Source organism: Saccopteryx bilineata, chromosome X, assembly GCF_036850765.1.
Source record: "Saccopteryx bilineata isolate mSacBil1 chromosome X, mSacBil1_pri_phased_curated, whole genome shotgun sequence".
NCBI lineage: Eukaryota > Metazoa > Chordata > Mammalia > Chiroptera > Emballonuridae > Saccopteryx > Saccopteryx bilineata.
The window spans coordinates 109,735,779-109,761,554 of NC_089502.1; the positions used below are offsets into that span (position 1 = coordinate 109,735,779).

Sequence of the window (25,776 nt, forward strand, 5' to 3'; positions counted from 1 at the left end):
CTCCTCTGCCTCCTCTCCTCTCCCCACCCTTTCCCTCTTCTCCCCTCCTCGTCTCCCTTCTCTTCATCTCCCCCTCCAGCTTCCCTCCTCTGCCTCCTCTCCTCTCCTCACCCCTTTCCCTCTTCTCTCCTCCTCGTCTGCCTTCTCTTCATCTCCCCCTCCAGCTTCCCTCCTCTGCCTCCTCTCCTCTCCCCACCCTTTCCCTCTTCTCCCCTCCTCGTCTCCCTTCTCTTCATCTCCCCCTCCAGCTTCCCTCCTCTGCCTCCTCTCCTCTCCTCACCCCTTTCCCTCTTCTCTCCTCCTCGTCTGCCTTCTCTTCATCTCCCCCTCCAGCTTCCCTCCTCTGCCTCCTCTCCTCTCCCCACCCTTTCCCTCTTCTCCCCTCCTCGTCTCCCTTCTCTTCATCTCCCCCTCCAGCTTCCCTCCTCTGCCTCCTCTCCTCTCCTCTCCCTTTCCCTCTTCTCCCCTCCTCGTCTCCCTTCTCTTCATCTCCCCCTCCAGCTTCCCTCCTCTGCCTCCTCTCCTCTCCCCACCCTTTCCCTCTTCTCCCCTCCTCGTCTCCCTTCTCTTCATCTCCCCCTCCAGCTTCCCTCCTCTGCCTCCTCTCCTCTCCCCGCCCTTTCCCCTCTTCTCTCCTCCTCATCTCCCTTCTCTTCATCTCTCCCTTCCAGCTTCCCTTCTCTGCCTCCTCTCCTCTCCTCTCCTCTCCTCTCCTCTCCTCTCCTCTCCTCTCCTCTCCTCTCCTCTCCTCTCCTCTCCTCTCCTAGCCCTTTCCTTCTACCACTTTCTCCTCCCTCCCACTCTCCCTCTTTTTTTCCATCTCTGTTCCGGTTCTCCTTCTCCCACAACTTCCAGCAGAGCACTCTGGTCACTGGCCCCTGGAGAAATAGTCATGGGGTGAGTGGACAGACGGGTGAATGAGCTGGGCCTGGGTGTGTTCTGAGACAGGCTCAGGGGCCTGTGACCCCTGGGTAAGACATACATAAAGAGGGACAGCCGGGAGGTGAGGGCCGAGGGGTCTTCAGTAACCGCCCAGTGTGCCCCAGGGTGAGCCTACCCACAAACAGCAGCGTGAAGATGATGGTGAGCTGATAGACTGCATGGCCCAGAATGTTCTTCATCATGGTTCGGGAGATCAGGGGCTTGTCCCGGCCATACGGTTTCCGCAGCAACAGCGACTCAGTGGGTGGCTCTGTCGCCAGGGCCAGAGAGGCAAATGTGTCCATAATCAAGTTCACCCATAACATCTGCACAGCTTTGAGAGGAGAGTCCTGTGAAGAAGAGGTAGTCACCCCAACGTGGGGTTGGGAACCCCACCCATCCCCAGCTCCTGGAAAGAAACTCAGCTCAGGGTCAATGTCACCGGAATTTCACTCAAGCAAAAATGCAGCAAATCTGACCTTCCCATAAAACATGACATCTCCGTCCCTATGTTTTCTTAAGGTTAGCAGAGCGTGTCCAATTCCTGCTCTTAAAATGTTGCCAAGTCTCCCTTCTTCTCTCACCTGGTGGCAGTGGTCTAGAAGTTGTGGTCCAAATTGTTAGCAGGAGGTTGACAGTTGCCCCAGACTGTGCAAGAGCCTGACTAATGGGTACCCTGGTCTCCCACAGCCAAGGGACAGGAAGAGGCAGAAACGCTGCACTGGTCTCCCTTCTCCTCATCATCTCTGAGTTGTTGGTTAAAAATAAGACTCACACCTGACCTATGGTGGTGACCTGGAATGCCGAGGTCGCCAGTTCAAAACCCCAGCTTGCCTGGTTAAGGCACACATGGGAAGCAACTACTATGAGTTGATACTTCCGACTCCTTCCTCCCATTCTCTCTCTTTCTCCTCTCCTGACTCCAAAATCAATAAACAAAATAATAATAATAATAATAATAATAAAGGACTCACAGAAGCCAGACACCAAAGACCACATACTGTATGATTCCATTCTTATGAAACTTCCAGAACTGACAGATCCAGAGACAGAAAGCGGATGAATGGGAGCCAGCGGCTGACGAAGGGGAGAGGGGGGAGGGGTTGCTTAGTGGAGATGGGAGTGATGGAAAGTTCCAGAATGGGATAGCGGTGATGTTTGCACAACATTGTGAATGTACTCAAAACCACTGAACTGTACACTTTTAAATGCTTAAAATGGCTACTGTGGTGCAGTTTATGTTATGTGAATTTTATCTCAATAAAAAAAAACCTTTGAAAGGGAGATAAATTCTAGATGCTCCCTAATAAGGAAAATTGGACTACTGATAAGGTGAAGAGGCTCCTTCAAAAGGTTAAATATGGAGTTCCCAGAGGTCGCAGCACTTCCACTCATAGGGCTAGACCCAGGAGAAATGAAGATGTCAGTCCACATAAAGCCCCATTCATGCTCGGGCACAGCAGCATTATTCACAGCAGCCAAAATGTACAGACAACCCAATTCTCAATGGATGGAGGAACAGGTACACAACATCCGCCATCAAAAGAAATGAAGTACTGATTCATGGGATGGAACTTGAAAACATTGTGCTAGGTGAAAGGAGTCAGACACAAACAACCACATGTTGTTTAATTCCGTTTATATGAAATGTCCCGGGTAGGTAAGTCTGCAGAGACAGAAAATGGATGGGTGGGTGCCAAGGGCTAGGGGAAGGGGGTTGGAGAGTGCCTGCTAATGGGCATGGGGTTTCCTTTTGGGATGATGGAAATATTCTGGGACTAGATAGAGATGATCATTGCAGAGCACTATAAACGCACTAAGAGCCACTGAACTGTACACTTTCAAATGGTGAATTTTATCTCAGTTAAAAAAAAATCAGCAAAGAAAACACTTGGCTCTCTCAACTGGGCCCGCAGGTGGGAGTTCTTTGGCCCACACACTCCTGCCAGCGGGGTCCCTGGGCTTGTTCTCCACACTGGGATCCAGATGTATGGGGCAGGTGGGGCCTCAGAAACCAGCTGCCCTCTGCCGGCCCCATGGGTTGTGGTAGGGAGAGCCCAGGTTCCTCCTTGGGCAAGGCGGTCCCCAGTGCTCACCTGAGTAATACAGGCTCCCGTGAAGGCCACGATCACCGCCACCACATTGACAGTCAGCTGGAATTGCAGGAACTTGGAGATGCTATCATAGACGTTGCGGCCCCACATGACCGCCTTGACAATGCTGGTGAAGTTGTCGTCAGTCAGGATGATGTCAGAGGCCTCCTTAGCCACATCAGTTCCTGCGATGCCCTGGGAGCACACACACAGTGTCTATGGGCCCATTCGTCACCTCCCTTCGACCACCCAGCCCACCTGGCTGACTCCCTGCCTTTCCTTCCAAATGGGGCTCCCCACCAGCCGGGGGCAGCTCTCATTTCATCCAACAGGTCCTTGTACTACAAACGGTAGGTCACCTTGCAGCTTTGCTCATAAATAAAGAGGGAGCCATCATTGCATGGCCATCAACAGGTCGTTCATCCAGTCTAGAGCAGGTAGATAAGGAGCCCTGGAGTCCTAAATGGAGATATCTTTGGCAGAGTGAGGACATGTCCTTCTGGCCCACACAGAGGTGTTTGGAGAACGACCCTCATCCTTGCTGCTCGAAGGCTCTGATGCAAGAATAGCTTGGTTCTCACAGCATCCAGGGACTGGGGCTTGGTCCCCATGTGGGTCTAGAGTTCTGGGGAAGATTGCCCATGGTGAGCCACACTGAATGTGGCAGTGTGAAGGGCACTCCTCAGTAGGGTAGGAGAGGGGCCTGCTGGATTTTTGCCGTCAGTGGCCAAGCACAGCTCCTTGCAGAAGGCCATGGTGCCAGGGCCAACCACCTAGGCAGCACCAACCAAGTCACCCTGCTCGGTGGGGTCAGGGCTTTACAGGAAGAACTAGCTCCCTATAAGCCACAGAAGAGAAAAGCTTGTTTGGGGAGTCTGCTGATCCCACTTGGGGAAGAGGCCCACTTAGACAAGACGGAGTGGATGAGGCAGGTGCTCAACTGACAAGACACCCCCCGCCCCAAGTCCCTCGGCTTTAAACAAATCACATGTGTGTCCCTTGACTGGCAGAGGCTGTGAGGCCCAACTGGCCAGGATGTGAGAAAAAGAAATTCAGGCACTCTGCAACTTGCTTTAACACTAACTTCCAGGTTCCTGCATAAAGCTAACATCCGAGAGACACAAAGCCCTGCCGGGCATAGTGAGCCAGGCTGGCACAGGGTGGCTTACCATGGCAAAGCCCACATCTGCTTTCTTGAGGGCTGGCCCATCATTGGTGCCATCCCCGGTCACAGCCACCACCTGCCGCTGCTCACCTGTGGTGCTGTCAATAATTCCTGAAACACAGTGGGGTCCTGTGTGACCAGTCTGGGGGTAGCAGGGGGGCAGTTAGCTCTGGCAGCCCTCGGGGATTTTTATTGTGCCTACCAATCTTAATCCTCCATACTCCCTGTCACCTTCATGACCAAGTCTCTGTTCTTTGACTGGGAGCCCCGTCCCGCCCCTCCTGCCCAGGCCCACCGCCCAGTGAGATAATACAGGGTTGTGTGATTCGGTAGGAGGCAGGGGCTCAGCACTGTGTGGCTTGGATGAATGCCTTCCTCTCCTTAGCCTGTTTCCCCATCTATTATGATGAGAGACTAGTCTTAACTGACACCTTCCATTCATGTTAGCCCAGAGAAATGGAGGGGTGAGCTCTGGTGTGTCAGCCCTTTAGGGGGTCTCCGTTATATTCTTAATGAGTAAACTGAGGTTCAGGGAGGACTGGTGACTTGCTCGTAGACACAAACATACTCTCCAACAAGTTTAGAGCTAAGGACCTCACGTTTTAGGCAGGCTTTGGAGAGCCTTTTGGGAGCTTGGCTTTGGGTGTCTGGAGACAGAAAACACGTAGGAGTGACAACTGCATCATGCCACCTCAGGAAGCGGAAAGGGCAGGATGAGCAAGATTAGATGCTCTATTACCTTTGACCAGAGTGTGCTTGTCTGTGGGAGACGATCGGGCAAGGACCCTCAGCTTAGGCCACACCTTGTCCAGACGGTCCTGTTCTATCTGGGAGGGGGAAGCACACAGCCGCTGCACAGTCTGGGCGAGCAGGCAGGCAGGGCTGAGCAGAGGTGGCGGGTGGGGGTGGAGAAATAGCCAGAACCCTGGACAGAGCCAGGCAGACTTCTGGGGGGGGGGCAAATGGGCTGGGAACTACCTCGCCTTTCTCATTGCGGATCCTCCGGTTGAACTCTTTCCCCTCCAGGCACAGGAAGTCCTCTCCAGGCTGGATGATGCCACACTTGGCTGCAATGGCCCGGGCCGTGTTGATGTTGTCCCCGGTCACCATTCGGACTGTAATGCCAGCACGCTGGCATTTGCGAATAGCTTCTGGGACCTGGAAGAGACAATAGAAGTGGGTGGGGCCATCAAGGCAAGACGCTACTGTGTTCAGACTGACCCTTTCCTCCATCGGATCTCAGCACTCGCGCCAGCCCTGGGGGCCTGAGCAGAGGCCTCTGTAGAGGGGTGGGACTGGAGGAGGCCTACAGAATGGCTTGTATGCTCTGCAGATGCCATCAACCTAGCCTTTAGTGGGCAGGGTGCCTCCTTCAGTCTCTCAGCCTCTATGCCCCCCACGGCACCTCCTTCACCGGGCTGGGCCCCTGGGACCAGCAACAACTCAGATCCAGGACCTGACACCACAAGCAAGGCTGGGAGAAGCTACTGGAAACTAATGGAAACTAATACTCTGTCTAAGGTCACTGGCCGAGTTGTGTATGGAAAAATGACTGTAGAATCACCCAGTTCCATAAACATCACTTTCCACTGCGATACAGGGACCCAGAGCTGCTGGGCAGGACCAGCCGTGGCCATCAGACTGGCTGACGTGGTAGCTGTGTCAGTTAGCTCTGGAAGAATGACAAGGAAACCTCTGTCCCCAGCCACCCTTCTAGACGTCAGGGCCCTCTGCAGCCCTGTGCCTGTGGGGCCTGACCTAGGGCAGGCTCCTGGCTGCCAGCTGGCTTGTGCCAGCTCTCCACCTGCTTTTTTTTTTTTTTTTTTTTTACAATTTAAAACCTAAAACATTTAGAGCTGCAGGTTTTATTATTCATTAGAAGAAATGGAACATTCCTTGGTTATACCACATACATTTTCATTTTCCCAATATAATATTAGATTCTGGGAAAGGGGGGAAGAAAAAGAGATCCCCTTCGTGTGGAGCGGGAAAGTGGCCGAAGGGAGTTGAGACCAGCCAGGAGGTGGTGGCCTCCTCCCAGGGAATGGAGATGCTCTTACGTCCACGCCAATGACAGCGGCTGCAGGGCTCGGAGCTTGGGAAGGAAGGAAGTCAGGCTTAGGCCTGTCAGATGCCCAGATGCAGCCCCAACACGGGGTCCAGCCCAGCACACCCACCTGAAGGGTACTCACTGCTCCCAGCTGAGACAAAGGCCTGGAGACAGGCTGAGCCCAGGAGAGAGAGTGCAAGCGTGTGGTGTCTCAGGTGCGGCCCAGCACGCAGGCCTGGGAGCCTAGGGACAGGGGCATGAGCCGCGCCACCAGGTGGTGGGGATGGGGCAGTGCAGCTGGGGGACCCCAGGGGAGATGGTCAGCAGGTGGGGGCAGGACGGGTGCAGTTGGATACTGACTTGCAAGGCCCCATGTGCTGGTGACCCCTGAGGTCGTGGGAGGTGGCTATGATCTCAGCCATGGAGAAAGTGGGCATGAGAAGGAGACGGGGGCCTTGAGCCCAGTCAGAGGGGCCCTGATTTCAGAGCTGTGAGAGAGTGACCTCATAATTCCCGAAGAAAGTACTGACAACTGGCTTGGAAGGCTGAGCCTCAGGAAGGGGGCTTGACTCCCACACACTTAGTAATGTGCCTTAGGGACACTGCTCTTTGCGGCTCTTCGGGTGCTTGATGATGAGCTACAGGGACATGATCCCCTTCTGAGTTCCTTCCTGTCCTTAAAGTGTCTGGCAGCCACCTCTCTGCTGCCACCAAGTGGCAGTGATGAGCCTGAGCGTTGGGAGCCCTGCATCGGAGCCTGGCTCCCCTGCTCCATGTAGGTGGCAGGAAGCCCCCCTCCCTCCAAAGGCACCCTCTCTTTCATTAAGCGACCGTTCTTCTTCACTTGCCTTCCTGTGGCCCAGCCTGCTTGCCATTAATCCAGCCTGCCTCCAGGGCCCCTGTGACCTCCTCCCCCAGGGCAGAGCCTTCAGTCCTTTTCTGGCTACAGTCACCTGGGACCCCAAGGTTTAGCAGAGACCCACTGCCCTCCTGTCTGCATTCGCACCCAGGACTCCGCTGGGCCCTGGCGCTCACTTCTTGGCCCCTACCCTGCTGTTTGGTCTCTGTGAGCAGCTTGATCGTGTCACCGCCATCTGCTGTGCAGACTCTCACTCAGCCACTCTCAAGCCCGAAAGGAGCTGTCCCTTTCCCTGGGCCTTGTCACCAAGGTCATTGTGGATTTGAAACAAAAGCAGTCATCGCTGGAGTCAGGCCTCTGCTTCTCCAAGCTCCTGCTCCCTGGCAGCTGCTGCAGCTGGACCTTACTGTTCCCTTCAAAGGACTTATGCCCATGCTCCACATTTTCTAAGATGAAAACTTACCAAAATAACAACATCCCACTCTGAGCAGAATACTGACCAGGAGCAGGGCTGGGCCTCACCCCATCCCACCCTGTTCAGCCACTCTGACAGTTCCATCCGCCCCAGTCCCCCCTAGTCTGGACTCACTGATGCTTCTGTAAGTAAGCCAACTTGGACAGGAGATATACAAATACATCTAAGGTCTCTAGCCTTACATCTATGACTCAGCTTCAGTTAGTTCAACAAATATTTCTACCAGCAATCAGGGCTCTTTGGCCCAGGAAGTCAGGCCAGAAGAGCTCCTTGTGCTGTGCGGCCAAGAACTGTTCCACACCTCGCACGCCTCCATCTGGGCCAGCGGCTGAGGTGGAAGGGGAGGGTGGGCTGGCTATGACGGTGTAGAAATGGCCTTGGCCAAGGCCCTGAGAGGCAGGGAACATCATCTTCCTGGGCCTGTGACACACTCCAGAGGAGCTCTGGCCTTCTGGCAGTGTCATGGAGCTGCAGAAAAGCGGGTGGAAAAGTCTAGAACTGCCACTGTACTGCGGACAACTCCCAGGAAGGGAAGAGGGGACAGCCACCACCCTGGGAGCACCTTGCAACCCCCATGAGGCTGCAGCCACGCTGGGGGGCAAAGGCATGTGAGAATGGCTCCATTCAGAAGGGGAAGGCCATTAGGTCTATGCAAAGGCCACACAGCTTTATGACTCAGCTTTGCTGTGTGGACACAGCCCTCCCCTACTCTATGCCTCAGTTGCTTCCTGGTCCAGTGAAGAGAAAGGCCTGGCCCCTGTTTCCCCGGGGGTGACCTTGCTACCCTCAGCAGAACCCTCTCCCCTTGCTCTCTCGGGATACTCTTCCCACAGCCCCCTTCTCCGGGTCTGTTCCTCTGTCTAGAAGTTTCTCCCTTCCCCTCTACCACTGTCCACTTCCTCTCAGGCCACCTCTCTGCACATGGGGGTCCCAGTCTCCTCAGAATTCAAGGGCATGTGGTCGCTGACAACCTGTAGCCAGTGTTCACATGTGGCAAGCATTAACTTCTGAATTGTGGATCTTTTGTGTGTGATCTAGTGTGTGAATGCCTGTCCCCTGAAGGAGAGCCCAGAAGCTTCTCCTCCTTCATCATGGCAGCCCCCAGGGCTGCTGGTCCACATATACATGTTCAGGCTGATCGGCAGGAGGAAAGGGGTCCTGCTTCTGACATGAGGCGAAGAGGCCCTGGGAGGAGAGCGAGGGTCCCCCCCTGCCTCTGGTAACCTGCACGCCCCGTGCCTCACACACACCCTCCAGGGTTTGGTGTGCCACAGCAGCCACTGGCGCCTCGCTCTGGGGCCAGCCCTGGTAGGCTCTCCCTTCCTGGAGGACCTCCCATCTTTAAGGACCAACTACTCTTTCCATTGGTCTTTCACTTCCTACCATGGTCAGCTTCTGGGCTGTTTCCCTTCAGAAAAGGTCTCAGGAAAGTTGTCTGCATGCCCTGACTCCCTGCCTCACCATCCCGCAGAAGCCGCTCAGTCAGTGAACTCCTAACGTGTAGAACTCATCTCTACAGAGACCGGGCTACGCTGTCCTCTTGCTTTGGCTACGTGGCCCTCGTAGTCTCCTCTACCTGCCTGGTCCTTTCCTTCGAGTTTCCTTTGAAGGCCTCTACTCCAGCTGCAGACTCTCCCCAAGACATCATTCATATAAAGATGCTTCTGGAATCTCTTTTCTACCAGGACTATTGCTCTGAGCTCTCCATTCCTACAGCCACCTACCTACTTGACATGCCCACAGGGATGTTCTGAACTTCACTTGGCCTCAAACAAACTTTCAACCTAGAACTGTCCCCCTCTCCCCACAACCTGGGTCCCCTTGGACCTCCCAGCCCAGGGACAGCAACGTCATCCACCCACTTTGCCAAAACAGGGCCCTGGAGCTGTGCTGCCTCGCCTTCTCCCTCCATCAGTCCTGTGGGTGTCGCAGATGTTGAAGTTCTAACTGCCACCTTCTCTCACCTGGTGGAGGCAGAATCTGAGCCAGGGCAAGAAGGAGGGGGCTTTCCAGGGGGCAGGACAGAGCCTCCGTGCGGGCGCAAGGCTGAGAGGACAAGCTGCGTCCAGTGTGCTGTGGAGGGTGTGACCTGGGGTGTGCTGGCTATGTCCCCTGGAGGACTTGAAGCTCTGTAATCACCCACTTTTCTGGACACTTGTAGGCAACCAGTTTGCTCTACCTGTAACTCTGGAAAGAAGTGATGTGACAGCCAAGAAGGCAGGATAAAGAGGTGCTTCTCTCCTTGTATTTATGTCCAAAGGCCACACTATGGAGGCCAGATGAAGAGAAGGATTACCCTGCCCCCAATCCCACAACCTCATCCAGAGGAGAGGGCGGCGGCTACCTCAGGCCGCACGGGGTCCTCGATGCCCACAACAGCTATGCAGGTGAGATCGCCCACAACTTCATTCTCATTCTCCCAGTCAGGCTCCTGGGAGGCAGAGAAGTCTCGGTAGGCGATGCAGATGGTGCGGAGGCCATCGCAGGCCATTGGTTCAATGATCTTCTTCACCATGTCGTCGCGGTCCCGGGGGCGGAAGTTGCGCAGTTCACCGTTGCTGTTTAAGATGTTGGTGCACCTGGGGCAGAGACAGAGCAAGGGGAGCCAGGCTGGCTGAGAGTCTGGGCGGGCTGGATATGAGCCTCCATCCAACATAGCTGAGGCTTCTCCAAGGAGGAAAGCACTCTGCTTGTATGGGGTTGAACACTAGATCCCACCAAATTCACGTTCTTCCCAGAACCTCAGAATGTGACGTGATTTGGAAATAGGGTGGTTGCAAAATTGAGGTCACACTGGATTAGGGTAGGCCCTCAATCCAATGACCAGTGTCCTTATAAAAGCAGAAAAAGACACAAAGACCTACACAGGGACAAAACCATGTAATGATGGAGGCAGAGACTGGAGCAATGTGTCTACAAGCCAAGGATTGTAGGCAACAGCAGAAGTTAGGAGGCACAAGGAAAGACCCTTCCCTGGAGGCTTTGGAGGGAGTGCGCCTTGCCAACACCTTGATCTCAAATTTCTGGCCTGCAGAACTGGGAGAAAATAGATTTCTGTTGTTTTAAGCCATTAGGTTTATGATCCTTTATTCTGGCAGCCCCAGGAGCTAAAAACTCAAGAGTGCTGTAGGCTAGGAGGCTGGCAGGAGGCCAGAGCACAGGGTTCATCACAGGTCTTCACAGACTCCTCAGGCTTTAGGGCAAGAGTGTGGCACACTGGCAGAAGCTGAATGCCATGCAGTAGACCATGACAAAGCGGAAACCCTAGTATGAGCTCTGGTGACCCTGGAAGCTTCTCAGAAGGGCCAGGGTTGGGACAGCTGGCAGAATCTGGCTGTAGAAGACGAAGGAGCCAAAGAGCCAAGGGCCCCAGAGACAGGCATGCTGGAGGGGTGAAGGAGGAAAGAAGGATGTGGCTGTGGAGGCCGGGGAAGGGGGTGCACGATCACAGCAAAAGCTGGCATGGATTCACTCATGTAATTCTTACAACACTTGCGGGAGATAAGTATTTCTGTTATCTCCATGGTCCAGGGGAAACCGAGGCCCCAGGTGGGGGAGGAACTTGTTCGCATTCACACGGCTGGAGCCCAGTGGCCAGCTACAGTCCTCTTCTGTGCTTCTTCAAGTTCAGTAGCCACACTCACTGGGACTCAGTGGGAATGGCTTCAGGGAGCAGGTGGCCTTTGAACCATGCTGGGGAGGCTGAACATGGGCAAAGTTTTGGGGAGAGCATCCTGAGTCAGGCAGTGGTCGGCAGAAGCCAGGACACAGCCAGTGGGGGGTGCACTTAGTTGTCCTATGGGTGCCAGGAACCCCAGATGTCCTGCTGGGAACTCTGGCCTGAAGGCCCTGGAGGGCTGGCTATGGGCACAAAGGCACAAAGAAGGTGGCTCTGTAGTAAGTGATTTGCCAGGTTGGCAGAGGAGGCTGGGTGGGGCTGCTGCAATATTGGGGAAGAGAGAGGCCAAGGCCAAGGGGAGGTGTGGCGGCTGATCAGGTTTAGGGTGATTGGGGTACTTGGAGGCAGATCTGCATGCTCCCCTCTCAATTTTTCTAACAGTTTTATTGAGATATAATTCTTTTTTTCTTCTTTTTCCAAGTGAGAAGAGGGGAGATAGAAAGACAGACTCCCACATGTGCCCTGATCAGGATCCATCCAGCAACCCCTATCTAGGGGACATGCTTGCAACAGAGCTATTTTTAGCACCTGAGGCAGAGGCTCCACGGAGCCATCCTCAGTGCCTGGGGCCGATGCGCTCAAACCAATCGAACCATGGCTGCGGGGGGAGAAGAGAGAGAGAGAGAGAAAGAGAGAGAGAGAAAGGAGTGGGGGGCATGGAGAAGCAGATGGATACTTCTCTTGTGTGCCCTGACTGGGATTTGGACCCAGGACAATCACATGCCAGGCCAGTGCTTTACCACTGAGTCAACCAGCCAGGGCTGAGATGTAATTCTAAGACCACACAATTCGCCCTTTAAAAATGTATAATTCAGTGGCTTTTAGTATAGTCACAGAGTTTGCAACCACCACCGTAGTCAACTTTAGAACATTTTCATCACCTGTAAAGGAAACCCTGAACAGGCTACAAAAGGAAGAAAAGAGATAAACTGGATTTCACAATCGAAAACCACTTGTGCATCCAAGGACAAATCAAGAGTGAAAAGAAAAAAAAATCTATCAAGAGAGTGAAAAGACAACCCACAAAAATAGAAGAAAATATTTACATATCAGGTATGTGTTAAGGATCTAGTATTCAGAATACATAGAGAATTCTTATAGCTCAACAATAAAAGGCAACTCAAATCAAAGATAGGCAAAGACCTGAATAATATTTCTCCCAAGAAGATGTGCAAATGGCCAAGGAGCACATGAAAAGGCGCCAACATCACTCATCATCAGGGAAATACCAATTAAAACCATGAAATACCTCTTTACATCCACTATGATGGCAGTAATAATAATAAGAACAAGAAGAAAGTAACACAAGTTGGTAAGCATGAAGAGAAGTCGGAACCCTCAGACAGTTCTGATGGGAATGTAAAATGGTGCAGAAAATACTATGCTGGCTCCTCAATAAGCTATTCACAGAATGACTATATGACCCAGTAGTTCCACTCCCAGAAATATACCCAAGAGAACTGAAAACATGTTCAAACAAAAACTTGTACAGCAATGTTCAGAGCAGCATGATTCACAGTAGCCAAAAGGTGGAAACAACACAAGTGTCCGTCAGTGGATGAGTGGATAAACCAAATGTAGTCTATCCGTGCAATGGGATATTATTCAGCCATAAAAAGGAATAAAGCACTGATCATGCTATGATGTGGATGAACCTTGAAAACATTATGCTGAGTGAATGAAACCAGACACAAAAGGACAAATATTGTATGATTCCATTTATATGAAATGTCCAGAGTAAGAAAATCCACAGAGACAGAAAGATTCATGGTTGCCAGGGGCTGGGAGGGGGATGGTAGCGACAATATAGGTTTCCTTTTGGAGTGATGACAATATTCTGCAACTGGATAGCGGTAATGATGCACAACATTGGGAATGCACTTGATGCCACTGGACTGTACAGTTTAAAGCAATGAAAATGGCCAGTTTTATGTTTATTTTAACCCAATAGTAATACCAGAATGCTTATATTCTTCAGTTAGCCCCCAGTCCCTGGCATCCCCAGCCCTGGGCACAGCCGTGACCCACTCACTTTTTCAGCAGGATCTCCGAGGCACCCTTGCTGAAGAGGCGGAAGCCACCGTCTGGCATGCGGATGACCGTGCTCATGGACTTACGGACCGAGTTGAAGGTGTACACTTTGTAAAGCTTATCTTCTGGTATCTGTTCCCGCACAGGCTGGAAGTCCCGCTTCAGGTCCAGAACAAAGCCCAGCAGAGCGCATTCCGTCTTGTTGCCCACTTGGCGTGGGAGGGCACCTTCTTTCTCTGGAGGCTGTGAGGTGAGGTAAACCAGCATGGCGCCAGGAGTCCAAGTCCACCCTCCTTGCTACCCTTGGGGCCCCAGCCTGACCGTGGCCGCCACTTCTTTAGCATGTGGCGGCAGACAGCCATGGAGCGCCTCCAGTGTGGACAAGATGGACAGCTTTCCTACCATTTGCGGGGTTTGGAAGGTGCTTGCAAAGCCAGCAGCCAGGGCAGGGGTGCTGGCACCAGGGACAAGGGAAGGGTGACCAGCACCCCAGAGACCATGATAGTTCCGGTTAAGAGTTCTTAAGAGAGCATAGTAAGCCCAGGGCCCCTTCTCTCGTCCCAGCCCCAGTGTTGGCTCACTAGTATTTTGGTGGTGTAGGCACTGTTGATGGAGATGGCGTGGACCAGGAGGTCGAGGATCTTGGGGGTCAGGGCACTGGGAGCTGGAATCTCTTTGTAGTGGGTGTCCCCGAGGTAGGACTGGACCACGGTCATACGGTTGGTGGTGAGCGTGCCTGTCTTGTCTGAGCAGATGGCTGTGGCATTGCCCATCGTCTCGCAGGCGTCCAAGTGTCGGACCAGATTGTTGTCCTTCATCATTTTCTGTAAAGGGCACAGATGTCATGTATGCCTCTGCTCTGCTCAACCTGCTTTCCGTGTGGCACTGACTGAGGGCCGACAGCAGTGCCCAAAGGCAAAGCTTAAAGTAGCTGTGGGGTGGTGGTCAAACCTAGGCAGCAGGCCTGTAAGGCCTGAGGACTCTCATCAGACAGGCTGAGCGGTCTGCTTGTGGAAGTCATCTCCCCAGAGCTCACCTGGGGCTGCCCTGCAGCCCAGGCCCATTCCCCTGCCCACAATGCTCTCTCAAGTCACATGCTGGCTCGGCAGCTCCGCCCCCATCTCTGCCATGCTCCGCCCACTGTCTCCCAGTGGGACCTCCCCTGATCATCCCCTCCTTCCCCCACCATCTCTGCCATGCTCCGCCCACTGTCTCCCAGTGGGACCTCCCCTGATCACTCCCCTTCCCTCACCATCTCTGCCATACTCTGCCCACTGTCTCCCAGTGGGACCTCTCCTGATTACTCCCCTTCCCCCACCTCTGCAAGTAGTGCCAGTTCCCTCAGCTCCTGGCCCCTCTGTGCCCCCTGCTTTCATCCTGTAGGTGCCAGCTCTATGCTACTGCCCACCTACTTTCTGGCTCATGTCACTGCGTCCAGGAAGCCAGGTGGGCAAGAATGGCTGAGTTCAGCTCTGGGTCCCAGCTTAGCCTCCCTGCTCAATCCTTGAGTGATGGATCCCAAACTTTCTCTAGTCCTCACTGTGTCCAAAATGCTTACCGACTTCACACCCTACCTTTGGGGTTTGTATCCTGGAATCACAGATTCTTAGTGATACTACTGTGCATCATATTATTACCTTGACAGAGTAAGCTAAGGAGATGGTGACAGCAAGAGGCAGGCCCTCCGGGACAGCCACAACCAGCACAGTGACACCAATGATGAAGAACTTCACGAAGTACTGTACGTAGACCGGTGTGCACTCTGCCAGCCACACCCGACCTTCCACGACGAAGTTCTCGATCACGAAGTAGAGGACGAGGATAATGACAGTGATGGCGGACATCACCAGCCCTGCCCAGCCGCAACAGAGGTGGCCGAGGTGGGGGGCAGGAATGGGGGGCAGCAGGGGTGAGAAAGGGAGAGAGCAAGAGGGAAGAGGTCAGGGGCGCTGCAGTGGTGCCAGCTTGAGCTGAGCTGGGCGAGGTGCTCCCTGCCCCAGGCCCTATGGTGGCTTTAGAATCCACACTCGCCAGAAGGGGGCTGGACCAGGCCCTGACGGCCATCACCCCCCTGGCCTGTCCCCTTGCTGTCTGGTTCACACCACTTGCCACATCTCTTTCCCACTTGCTCCCCACGGCCTGGCCTTATATCCAGGAGACTGGGTGTCCTCCTTTCCCAAGGGGGGCCCTGGGCGGCCACGCTGCACTCCCACCTGCTTTCCCGATCTGCACGGCCAGTTTGGTGAGCTTGCCCTGCAGGACCGACTTCTCCTTCTTGGGCACGCTGGCTTTCTTCTTCTCCCGCTCCTCCATCTCCCCGCCCTCTGCACTCTTCAGCGGCTGCATTTCCATGGCAACTGCCCCATCCTGCTTCTTAGCTGTGCACAGAGGAAGCCCACAGCCGTGGTTAGGGCCTGGTTGCTGGGGCTGCAGCTACACGGGCTTTCATAGGGAAAGACATGCCACACCATACAGGAGGACACGGGTTCAGGGTGTCTCTCTGATTTCTGAGTGCGACACGGCACGGGGCTTTCTCCTCTCCCTCCTGTCTTGGCAGCCCAGGCTCTCCCGGGTGGGACGGAGATGGTTCTGTTGAGGCCTCATTAGGGAAGGGAGGACAGACACAAGCACAAGTAACCTGGTCACACAGACAGGGCGGCCAGTCCTGTAATGCCCCAAGTCTCAATACCTAAAAGCAGAGGCCTGGGGCCCAAGGAACATTCCAGAGCCCTGAGCTGACTGACTTATCTGCCCAGTAGTTTCCAAGCCACCTCCCCGCTCCTGTCACGGAGACCCAGGAGCCCTGCGCCCTCCTCTCCTGCTCTCTGCTCGGGCTGTCTCTTTTCCTGCCAGCCCCTTAACTTCCAGCAAGGACCCCGATCACCACTGCTGTTCCCAGCGCGCTCCCTGGCTGCTGAAGCCTGTTGCCCACGCGGACTGCCCTGGGCAAGCCTCGCACCTCCCTCTCTTCATGGAGCTACTCTTCCTGCTCTCCTCCAGCCACCAACCACCCCGCCTCTTCTCTAGAACAGGCAGCCCCCTCACGATTCCCCTAGTAGCCCAGCACTCCTCATGCTGTCCCTGATGTGGTGGTGTGTCCCCTACCCTGCCTCCATCACATCTGTCACTTCACAAACTCTGTGGCCTGGAGGTCTCCAACTGCGTTGCCTCGAGTGATCTTGTCCATCCCTCACCTGGAGGGAACCCAACCCTGCCACTCCTCTTTCTGCCTCCCTGTCCTTGTCCCTGCCCAATGGAACTCTCGGTGATCCTGACGCCACCCCTGCATGCCTCCTGCCTCCTCCCTCTGTGGGCTGCTTCCTCTTGCTTCCAGTTTTCCCACCCATCCCTTCTCCCTCGGCTGCTTGGGGCCACTCACCAATGGCTTCTTCTTCCCAGGAACCTCAGGCCAGAGCCCACGGCCTCAGCAACACTCAAGGCCCTACCCAGTTAGGCCACTATAGCCTCGTGCCCCACTGTCACTCTCTGCCCCAGCCTGGGACCCTAACCATCAGGCTGTCACCCTGTCCCAAATGCCCTCCCAACCCCAGGTATGCTCTGAATTCTTAGTTGCTTGTCTGATCCTGTCTTGGTCCCTGGGTCCCCTACTGCACTTGATTATCACCCTTGGTTTCATCTATCTGGACTGTGACCTTCTTGAGGGTTGGGACAGTGCTTTATCCACCTTGGGATTCCCCGTGTCTACGGATGACCATTGACAAGTCTTCATCCCGGCCACAGAGGCCTGGCTCCCACCAGGCACTCAGGCTGAGAGGAGAGCGGGCCTCGGCCCCTTGGATGCCTGCACAGCAGAAAGGCAGCTGAATTGGGAAACCCATAGGTCTGATTAGGCCTCGGGCAAGTCGTTCTCTCTGATCCTGTTTCTCCAGCAGGATGCCAGCTCACAGGTGGTCTCTGCACACTCCTAGCAGGATCTGCAGGGGGGGTCCTGCCCTACTCACCTGCTCTCTAAGTGCTGCTGCTGCAGCTGAGGTGGGCAGCCCCCCACCCGGAGTTGTGCCCTCCGTCTGCCACCCCATACTGAGCGCAGGGCACACATTACCTTTGGTCTGGCTACTCTCCATCGCCCCATCCTGCTGCTTGCCTACAATGGAAAAGGAACGACAGACACGGAGACTTGAGAACATCCACGGGGCCCTGGCACATGCACACAGGACAGCATGGCACAGGCAACCCAGCGGTGAGCACAGGGGAAAGGCAGGAGAGAGGGGAGGAGGACCCTGTCCTCTCCAGGTTCACACTGATGCCCTCTCGCCACTTTCCAGGATGTGGCAAGTGGGCGCCACGAGCACCTGGACTTCCTGAGCAAGACCCCTAGCCAGGGCTCCCCGCTGGGTCTTGGCCCCAGCCTTCCAGTGAGCTCACTAAGCCAGCTTTCAATGGACTCTAGGTCACGTCTGGTTGGCAGTACGAGGTTTCCCAAAGGGCCATCACCACGGGGAGTGCGAGCTGCCAGTGTCTGGTCCTAGCTCTGCCTCTAGTTGGGATGTGTGCTTCCCCCAGAACCAGCACAAGGAGTTGAGCTAGATAGTTCCTAGCCCCTGCTGACTTACAGATCGGCTTTCTTTGCAGCTTGGCTTATAGTTAGCTCTATGTGTACTTTTTTATTTATTTATTCATTTTTAGAGAGGAAAGAGAGTGAGAGAGAGAGGAGAGAGAAAGACAGAGAGAGAGAAGGGGGGAGGAGCCAGAAGCATCAACTCCCACATGTGCCTTGACCGGGCAAGCCCATGGTTTCGAACCGGCGACCTCAGCATTTCTAGGTCGATGCTTTATCCACTGCTCCACCACAGGTCAGGCTCTATGTGTACTTTTGAGGGACAAAGGAGACTCGAGAAATTTGTCAGGCTTGGGGCACCAGGTTGGGCACTGGGCACCTATCACTGGAGGGTGCAGCAGAGGCATGGGATGGGCACAGGCCTAGGTGGATTTATCCAGGGGGCTCAGGGGGTCTTACACCTGAGGGCAAATACCCAGCTTGCCTCCTCCATAGCCCCTGCGCCAACAACTGTTGCACAACTGCAGGAGCTCCCTGAACACGCTCTGCAACCACAAAGCCTGCACCCGGGTGTCAGGGCCTTTGCAGTGACAGACACCCCAAGGCCAAGGTAAATAGTGCTGCTCGCACCTCTGGTTTCCAAGGGCTGCAACTCTGGAAGGGTCCAGGAGACCGGACAGGTGAGGGGACTGTGGCAGGGAGCCTGGCGCTGAGCTTGGGGCCCAACTCTGTACCCTGGCTCCCCCTGGAGGCCACATGTGAGCTGGCAGGATCCAGGGATGACTGACCTGGGCAGGAGGGGCTTATGGGCTGGCTTGCCAGCCACCACCCCAAAGCTTGTATCACTGGGGATCTACGAACACAGGGTGCCAGGTGGATCTCAGGCAGTAGGGTCTGGTCTGGGGGTCCCAGGGAGGAGGGACAGAGCCCTTGCAGAGAAGGGTGTGCTGTGGGTTGGTTCTTCTCTGTCTAGGACCCCTGAGGAGGTGCAGGGGCGTTCAGAGGTGAAGGAGACTTCTAGCAGGAGGGGAGACACCTATAGACACACAGGGACAATACAGCACAAGGAGGGGGTGTTGCTGGAAGCCCTGGGGTTAGGGAGACCCAGAGGAAGAACAGACTCAGGGGACCCAGGCTGCAGACAGGCCCGGGAAGGCCTGTGGAGGACGGAGGGAGGTTTGGGATGAGCACTACAGGAAGAGGAAGATTGTGCCCAGCCTCCAGAGGGACAGGAGCTGAAGGAGGGGACAAGAGGGGAAGGAGGACCCTCCAAAGAGAACGGTGGCTAGGAATCAAACCCAGAAGGTAAGAAACAGGTGTGGGGGTCAGCAGGTGGACAGAGAATGTTGGGCAGAGAGACTGGGTCAAGATGCAACAAGTCAGAGGGAGGCACTAGAAGTGGCCACCTTCCTGTCTACACGGTGGCCCGGTCCTTGGGCTTAGACCTCAGCAAGGGCTCGTGGGTACTGCTGTCCTGTTCTCTGAGCCTGGCTAGTTCTGCTCCCCCTCCAGGGCCTCCTCAAGGTTCCCCTCCTCCAGGAAGCCGGCTGGTGGAGGTGCCTCCTCTGACTGTTAAGCAGCCCAGCCTGGGATGCTGGAGAAGGGCAGGGGGGAAGGCCTGTGGGCGCCAAGGAAGGAGTGTGGAAAGGGTAACCTGCCAACTAGCTACCAGGGTAGTGACGAAGAACCACCAGGCAAAGTCAGCTGGGTTTTCCTGAGACAGGCATGGGAACCCCAGTCCAGTCCAATTGAGGTCCAGGGCCTACCTGTCCACCCACTTGCCCATTGAAGGACCCTCAGGTGCTCACTGTAGAGAGACACTGGGCTGAGCCCCACAGGAGAGGGGGGTGATTATGGCAAAGGTGGAAGAGGGTCCACTGGTGACAGCTGGCTGTGAGGAGTGGGCCTGGCCGGCCAGGAGCTAGGAGGTGCCAGGAGACAAGGCCCATGGGAGCTTCTAAGCAACGCAAGCTCATCTACCTCCTTCACCACCTCCAGGAGTAGGGTGGTCAAGGGTTGGGGACACTAGCATGTCCTTCCTTATGCTGACCTGTCCCCATGTTGCTGGGGCTGGACGGACCAACTCTGCCTGCTCTTCAGGCCCAGTGGCCTTGACTGACTTAAGCAGGGTCAGTACCTGGCACCTCTCTGTCCCCTGCCCCGCTCACCAGCCCCAGGATCTCACTGACTCTGAGGCTCCGCCTGCAGGCTTCTAGCACACGTTTTCCCCACTTGTACGCAGTTTATTTATACCTCTAGCAGGCCCTGGAAGATTCTCTTAGAGGTGAGGCACACTGCTAGAAAACTCTGTGTCCCACTTGGTTTGACTACAGGACCAGGAGGCCCAGGTCAGAGCACGGTAAGTCGTGAGCTAGTACAGGCCGGCATCATAGAGAAGACTGGGGTCCTGACCTGAGGGACCAGGACAGGGGGGCCGATGCCGAGAGGAAGTTCTATAGCAGGGGTCCCCAAACTTTCTACACAGGGGGCCAGTTCACTGTCCCTCAGACCGTTGGAGGGCCAGACTATAAAAAAAATTATGAACAAATCCCTATGCACACTGCACATATCTTATTTTAAAGTAAAAAAACAAAACGGGAAGAAATACAATATTTAAAATAAAGAACAAGTAAATTTAAATCAACAAACTGACCAGTATTTCAATGGGAACTATGCTCCTCTCACTGACCACCAGTGAAGGAGGTGCCCCTTCCGGAAGTGGGGCGGGAGCCGGATAAATGGCCTCAGGGGGCCGCATGTGGCCCGCGGGCTGTAGTTTGGGGACCCCTGTTCTATAGCTTTGGAAGCCCTGTTTCTGAGGACTGGAGAGGACACTGGCCATGCCTGGGGCTCAGAGCAGAGGCAAGGGGAGGCAGCGGAAGGCCAGGGTGGCTACAGAGCTGGGTTTGCAGAAGACATTTGTCCTTCAACACTGCTTTCCCTCAGGGTGAGGACCCCTGCCCGTTCTAGCTTCCTCGGACCCTGGACATCCTTTGGGGGTCCTTTCTGTTTGGGAGCCCTCCACCTCTGGCTGCCCGGCGTGCAATTCCTGGTTGCCGTGTTGGCCTGAGATCCTCAGCATTTAACTATGGCGGTTGAGCACCCCTGAGGATGGGCAGCATTCTCCCAAGCCTCTGCCACTCTGATCCCATGCTTACCAAGGCAGGGCACTCCCCCACCCTGGCACACATGTCCCAAAGCCTTTGGGGAATAGCCATTGAAGGAAGCTACCCTTACATAGAACTTGGAGGGGGGCTGACCTGCTTGGCTCTGGGGCAAAGACCCCAGAAGAGGGGTCCCTGAAAGGAACCAGAAGAGAGGGTATGGCCTCCTTCCACCTGTCTCTCCCAGATCCGGAACCAGAGCTAGAGCCAGAGATTGGGCCAGCAGGGGGCCGCCGGCAGGAAGGCAAAGAAGAAAGAGCGAGCCACACAGAAAGGGCGCAGCCTCTCATTGGCGCTGGGAACTGGAGGTCTGTGTGGCCTTACCTTTCTTATCCTTCTTCTCTTCCTCTTCTCCACCAGCGCCAAGCAAGGTAAAGATGATGCCTGTCTGGGAGTTCACACCCACAGCTGTCACCACCATTCTTCCAGAACCTTCCATCACATGAGTGCCTGGCACAGTCAACATAGAGACCGAGACAGATTTGCATCACCAGGTGAGAGGCATGTCAACATGCACAGGTTCTGTCCAGGGAATCCAAGAAGGTCCCCGGAGGCTGTGTGGACCCTAAGCCTAGACCAAGGCCTCATCCCTGGCTTGGAGCAGCTACTTTCCCAGAAGCACGGGGTAAGCTGTTCACAAGGCCCACCCGGGGCCTCCAGCCTCTGTCCTGCTGCCCACTGCACTTGCCACTGGGATATAAACACGGCTAAGGCAGAACCTTCTGACAAGGGAACACCAGCCCTGGCCGAATAGCTCCACTGGCTGGAGCATTGTCCCAATATCCAAAGGTGTGGGTTGGATCCCCGGTTGGGGCACATACAGGAACAGATCGATGTTTCTGTCTCTGTCTCTCTCCTTTCCTCTGTCTCCCTAAAATTAATAAGTTAAAATCAAAAAAGGAACACCATCCCCACTGGCTCTTCCTGAGGCCCTGGATTGGAGCATGGCCTGGGCTGACCCACAGCCAGTCCCCCACCTCCGGGGTTGGAAAGGCCCATGTCCTTTCTTGGGGCTGGAGCGCCACCACCGTGCCTCCCACAGCTGCTCTGGCCTTGAGGAGGGTGGAGTCTTCAGACTCCCTAACCGGAAGGGCTCATCAAGGGGAGCCTGGTTGAGGCTGTTGGCCCAGATGGCTTCCAAGGCTCCTTGGTGCTGGGCTTGTCCAAGCAGTGGTGGCCAGCCACCTCCCAGCTTCCCATAGGCTGGGTCAGGGCCCTGAAGCCTCACCTGAGAGCAGCATGGGGTCTTTGTCGGCTGACTTGCGCACGTGGTCGGACTCTCCTGTCAGGGAGCTCTCATCGATTTTGAGGTCGTTACCCTGGATGAGCACTCCATCGGCAGGCAGTAGGTCCCCTAAGGCAGGCCAGGCAGCCAGAACCACAGGCTATGGGTCTGGGCAGCCTTCTTCCCTGTTCCCTCCTGCCTCACCCAGGGGATGTTCTGTTGGATGCAGGGCCCTCTTCTTTCAGCCTCCCTTTTTCTGGGGAGAGCCACCCACCCCTAGACCTGTGGGCCCGCTTCCAGAGAATGGGGACAGCAGAAGCATCCTGCAGTGCTGGGGAAGCCCTGGATAGGACATGGGGACAGCCTGCTTCCTGGGGCCTCCTGCCACGATCCCCACCTCCAGCCTCCCACAGGGGAGGGCACACATGCTCCTGGGAAAAAGGTCTGCACTTGAGGAGGGGGGGGTCTCTTCTGGTTCATGCCACCCCCGAAATGGGAACTAAGCTTCCTTTTCAGAGTGGGCGATGGTGAGGACACTCACCATACTTGACCTGGGCGATGTCCCCCACCACCAGCGTGGCCACAGGAACCTGGAGGAGCTGCCCATTCCGGATAACTGTGAACTTCTGTTCTTGCTCTATGCGGCTCTGGAGGCCTCGGAACTGCTTCTCCTTGCTCCAGTCATTGAAGGCCGTGACCAGCACCACGCAGATGACAGACAGCAAGATGGCTGCCCCCTCGATCCAGCCAGCCTCTGCCTCCCCTTCATCTTCTGCCCCAGCTGACACATTCCCGCATGCTGTGTCCGAGGACAGAGGGAAGTACAGAGGTGTCAGGGGAGTCACTCAAGCTGGCTCCTTCCTGCTGCTGGAGTAGGGCTGTCCTGTGATCCTCCCTTATTTCAGGTTCCATTCCTCTCCTCCTGCCAGCTTAGCTGTGCTGCTGCCCTTGCCTGGCCCCTTCCTGCCAGGCCCTCCCTCACCAGCCCTCTGGGCCCAGCTCCTCACCTTCACTCTCCTCTCCGGGGGGTGCGTAGAATGACAGGCCTAGGGAGACAATGGCAGCCACCTCCAGGATAATGAGGGTTACGTCCTGCAGGGCCTCCCACACCAGCTGCATGAAGGTTTTGGGCTGCTTGGGAGGGATGAAGTTCTGCCCGTAGATCTGCCTGCGCTTCTCTAAGTCATTGGCGTTGTCGGCCAGGCCTGCAGCGGAGAGCAGAGGCACAGAGATGATGGGAAAGGCAGCATGTAGGACTGGCCCCTGTGACCCTGCTCCTTCTCCCTCTGCTCCTGAGCAAGTTTGTTTCTCCTTCTAGACTGAAAGCACCACGAGGTGGAAACTGCACTGGCCTGGCAAACCCTGGGGGCTGGTATGTGGGAGTGTCTACATGGCCTCTCCAGCAGCCCGTAGAGCGCAGGCATGTGACCACAAGAAAACGCAGAGCTCGTAGAATGAGGAAGGCCTGGACCGTCTTCCTGATATGACTGGGGAGGTCTAAGGACTATTATGGGTCCCTCTGAAGGCATCTGGTCAGTCTTACTCATGCCATCGAGCAAGTACCTGGCTCCCAGCATGCCTAGGAGGTGTACAGAGACTACTCCCAGCCCTGGACTCTCACGGCCTTTAGAGCATGAATCCCCTCTAGGCCCATGCCCGAAAGGACCAAAGGCTTCCTTCCATGTGGGACTGGCATCCAGGCCACTGCCTTCCAAGGCCAAACAGCCACTTGGCCACCTTCCCTAGGCAGGCAGATGGGATGACACAGTCCCCTGGCCCCGCCCTTAGCCCTCAGGATTCGGCTTCCTTCCTGGCTCAACTGTCCAGGTGCTCCCTTTGCCCTCGCTTCTCTTTCCCCAAGTGTCCAGCGCCACACTGACACCCGGTGGGCCGATAGCGACTTGCAGTTCCCAGCCCTGAATAGCTGCCACTCCCACGGCGTCTTTCAGGGACAGGGCCCAGCAGAAGGGGCGGGGTCCAGCCCACAGGGTGCCCCCAGACAGCTTGGGAAGGCAAACAAGACCAGGCCCCACAGGACTTGAGAACGAGAGAGTGATAAGTGTGGCGCCGAAGAAGGCGGGAGAAAGGAAGGTAGGTATGTGCTGGGGAGGAAAGAAGGCTCCTGGGGAGGGGCAGAGCGGGGCCCCTCGGAGGGGAAGGGCTGATAAGAGCAAAGCCCACAGCCGGCACAGACTTGGCATACCCCCTGAGCGAGGCGATGACCACACGCTGTCCTCCCCACCCAGCGGAGCCGCAGCTGTCCCTGCCCTTCTCCCCTTGGCCTCATCGTGCAGGGCCAGCTGTGGCTCAAGTTTCTGGAGCCTGCAGCTTCCCAGTTGGGTGTCTGGGGGAAGCTCAGGACCTCGGTGCCTAGGGGCCAGGGAGCCAGCTGAGGGCCGGTGCCCCACTTCTGACTGGGCTTGTGTCTCTGACTTCCAGGAGATAAAAAAAAAAAAGTGTCAGGACTAAGGAAACATGTGAGCTGAACCCCGAGTCTCCCAGACACCCGGGTCTCCCTTCCCCCTGCCCTAGGAAAAAACACTGATCTGGAGCCCATGAAGGGAAAGTTGCCTCCCTCTCAACCCAGAGCTTATGGTCTGTGGCACCACATAAATCAACGCCCTGTCTGCCCCGCCCCACATGTCCAGCTTGTCCCCAAGGGAAGCTGGGCCCTCAGGGGGCCTCCTCCCCAGGAGCCCCCTCTCTACCTTCCTTCCTCCCTCCCTCAGCCTGCCCCTTGGCCTTGATGCTGCGGTAATACTTCTCTCCCCCTTGCCCTAGACCAGCCCGAGGCCTTCCTCTGGGCTCAGGGGTCCTGACAGCTGCCACCACTGAAATACTCACAGGGTGGGGAGGCAGCTGCAGCCCCTCTGGTTCCAAGCATTCCCTGGCCTAGCAGGTCCCCAAGGGTGGCCCAGGTCCGGGGTGCGGGGTTAGGCGCTGTCCGTTGGCATGGACACAGATAGGCGCCCTGCCCAGAGCAGAAGCCAGATGCCATTGGAATTGGATTAAGACCATATCGTGTGACTCCAGGCTAATCCGCCTTCTCCTTTCCGTGACTATTGGCGGAGGCCAGACAGGGGAAGGGCCAGTACCCAGGTCCCCCAAGCAGGCTGACGACTGAGCTCGGCCTCAGACCCAGGTTCCTTGGCTTCTGGAATCCTCCTGGATTGCTAAAAGTCTCAACCCCCAATACACCACGCACCTCCCCACCCTTCCCAAAGCACCACTCCGCCAGCAGCCTCAGTCTGCCCACCTCACCAGGGGGCTGTGAGGGGCCTGGGCCATAGCTAAGCTGGCTCCGCCCATGAACTCTGTCTACCGTGTCTGAGCGGGAGTGAGCGGAGGGGCTGGGTGAGAACTCTGGGGCTAAGTCAGCAAGTGTGAGGATCCCACACTAGGTGGAGGGCCAGAGTCAATCACTCTTGGCCACCAGACCTTGAGGACTTCCGGGGTCAGAGAGGGGAAGGGCGGTCCTTGTACCACTCGTCTTTTGGGACACAGACCAGGCCTGACTGGCTCTTTCTGTTGGAGCTGAGCCATACACCTGGGCACCTGCCTTTCTCCATGCCTGCTCCTCCACGGACACTGAGTG

The 25,776-nt window shown here is 55.7% G+C and overlaps 1 protein-coding gene across 8 annotated transcripts in view; it reads right to left on the reverse strand.

Annotated features, from left to right (window-relative positions):
* The window catches only part of ATP2B3 (ATPase plasma membrane Ca2+ transporting 3), a 75,089-nt gene that overhangs the window by 26,344 nt on the left and 22,969 nt on the right, over window positions 1-25,776 (reverse strand). For 5 of the 8 annotated variants that reach the window (XM_066250394.1, XM_066250390.1, XM_066250391.1 and 2 more), the window contains exons 4-18: window positions 23,189-23,386; window positions 22,723-22,980; window positions 22,185-22,310; window positions 21,281-21,406; window positions 17,337-17,378; window positions 15,487-15,651; window positions 14,911-15,125; window positions 13,855-14,097; window positions 13,275-13,516; window positions 9,908-10,142; window positions 5,158-5,337; window positions 4,919-5,006; window positions 4,184-4,290; window positions 3,018-3,209; window positions 1,058-1,271 (exon numbers count right to left, since the gene is read on the reverse strand). In XM_066250394.1, the coding sequence (XP_066106491.1) occupies window positions 1,058-1,271; window positions 3,018-3,209; window positions 4,184-4,290; window positions 4,919-5,006; window positions 5,158-5,337; window positions 9,908-10,142; window positions 13,275-13,516; window positions 13,855-14,097; window positions 14,911-15,125; window positions 15,487-15,651; window positions 17,337-17,378; window positions 21,281-21,406; window positions 22,185-22,310; window positions 22,723-22,980; window positions 23,189-23,386 (2,631 nt within the window). The remainder of the gene's footprint in view (window positions 1-1,057; window positions 1,272-3,017; window positions 3,210-4,183; window positions 4,291-4,918; window positions 5,007-5,157; window positions 5,338-9,907; window positions 10,143-13,274; window positions 13,517-13,854; window positions 14,098-14,910; window positions 15,126-15,486; window positions 15,652-17,336; window positions 17,379-21,280; window positions 21,407-22,184; window positions 22,311-22,722; window positions 22,981-23,188; window positions 23,387-25,776) is intronic. The other 3 variants (XM_066250395.1, XM_066250393.1, XM_066250398.1) reach the window with 1 other exon arrangement.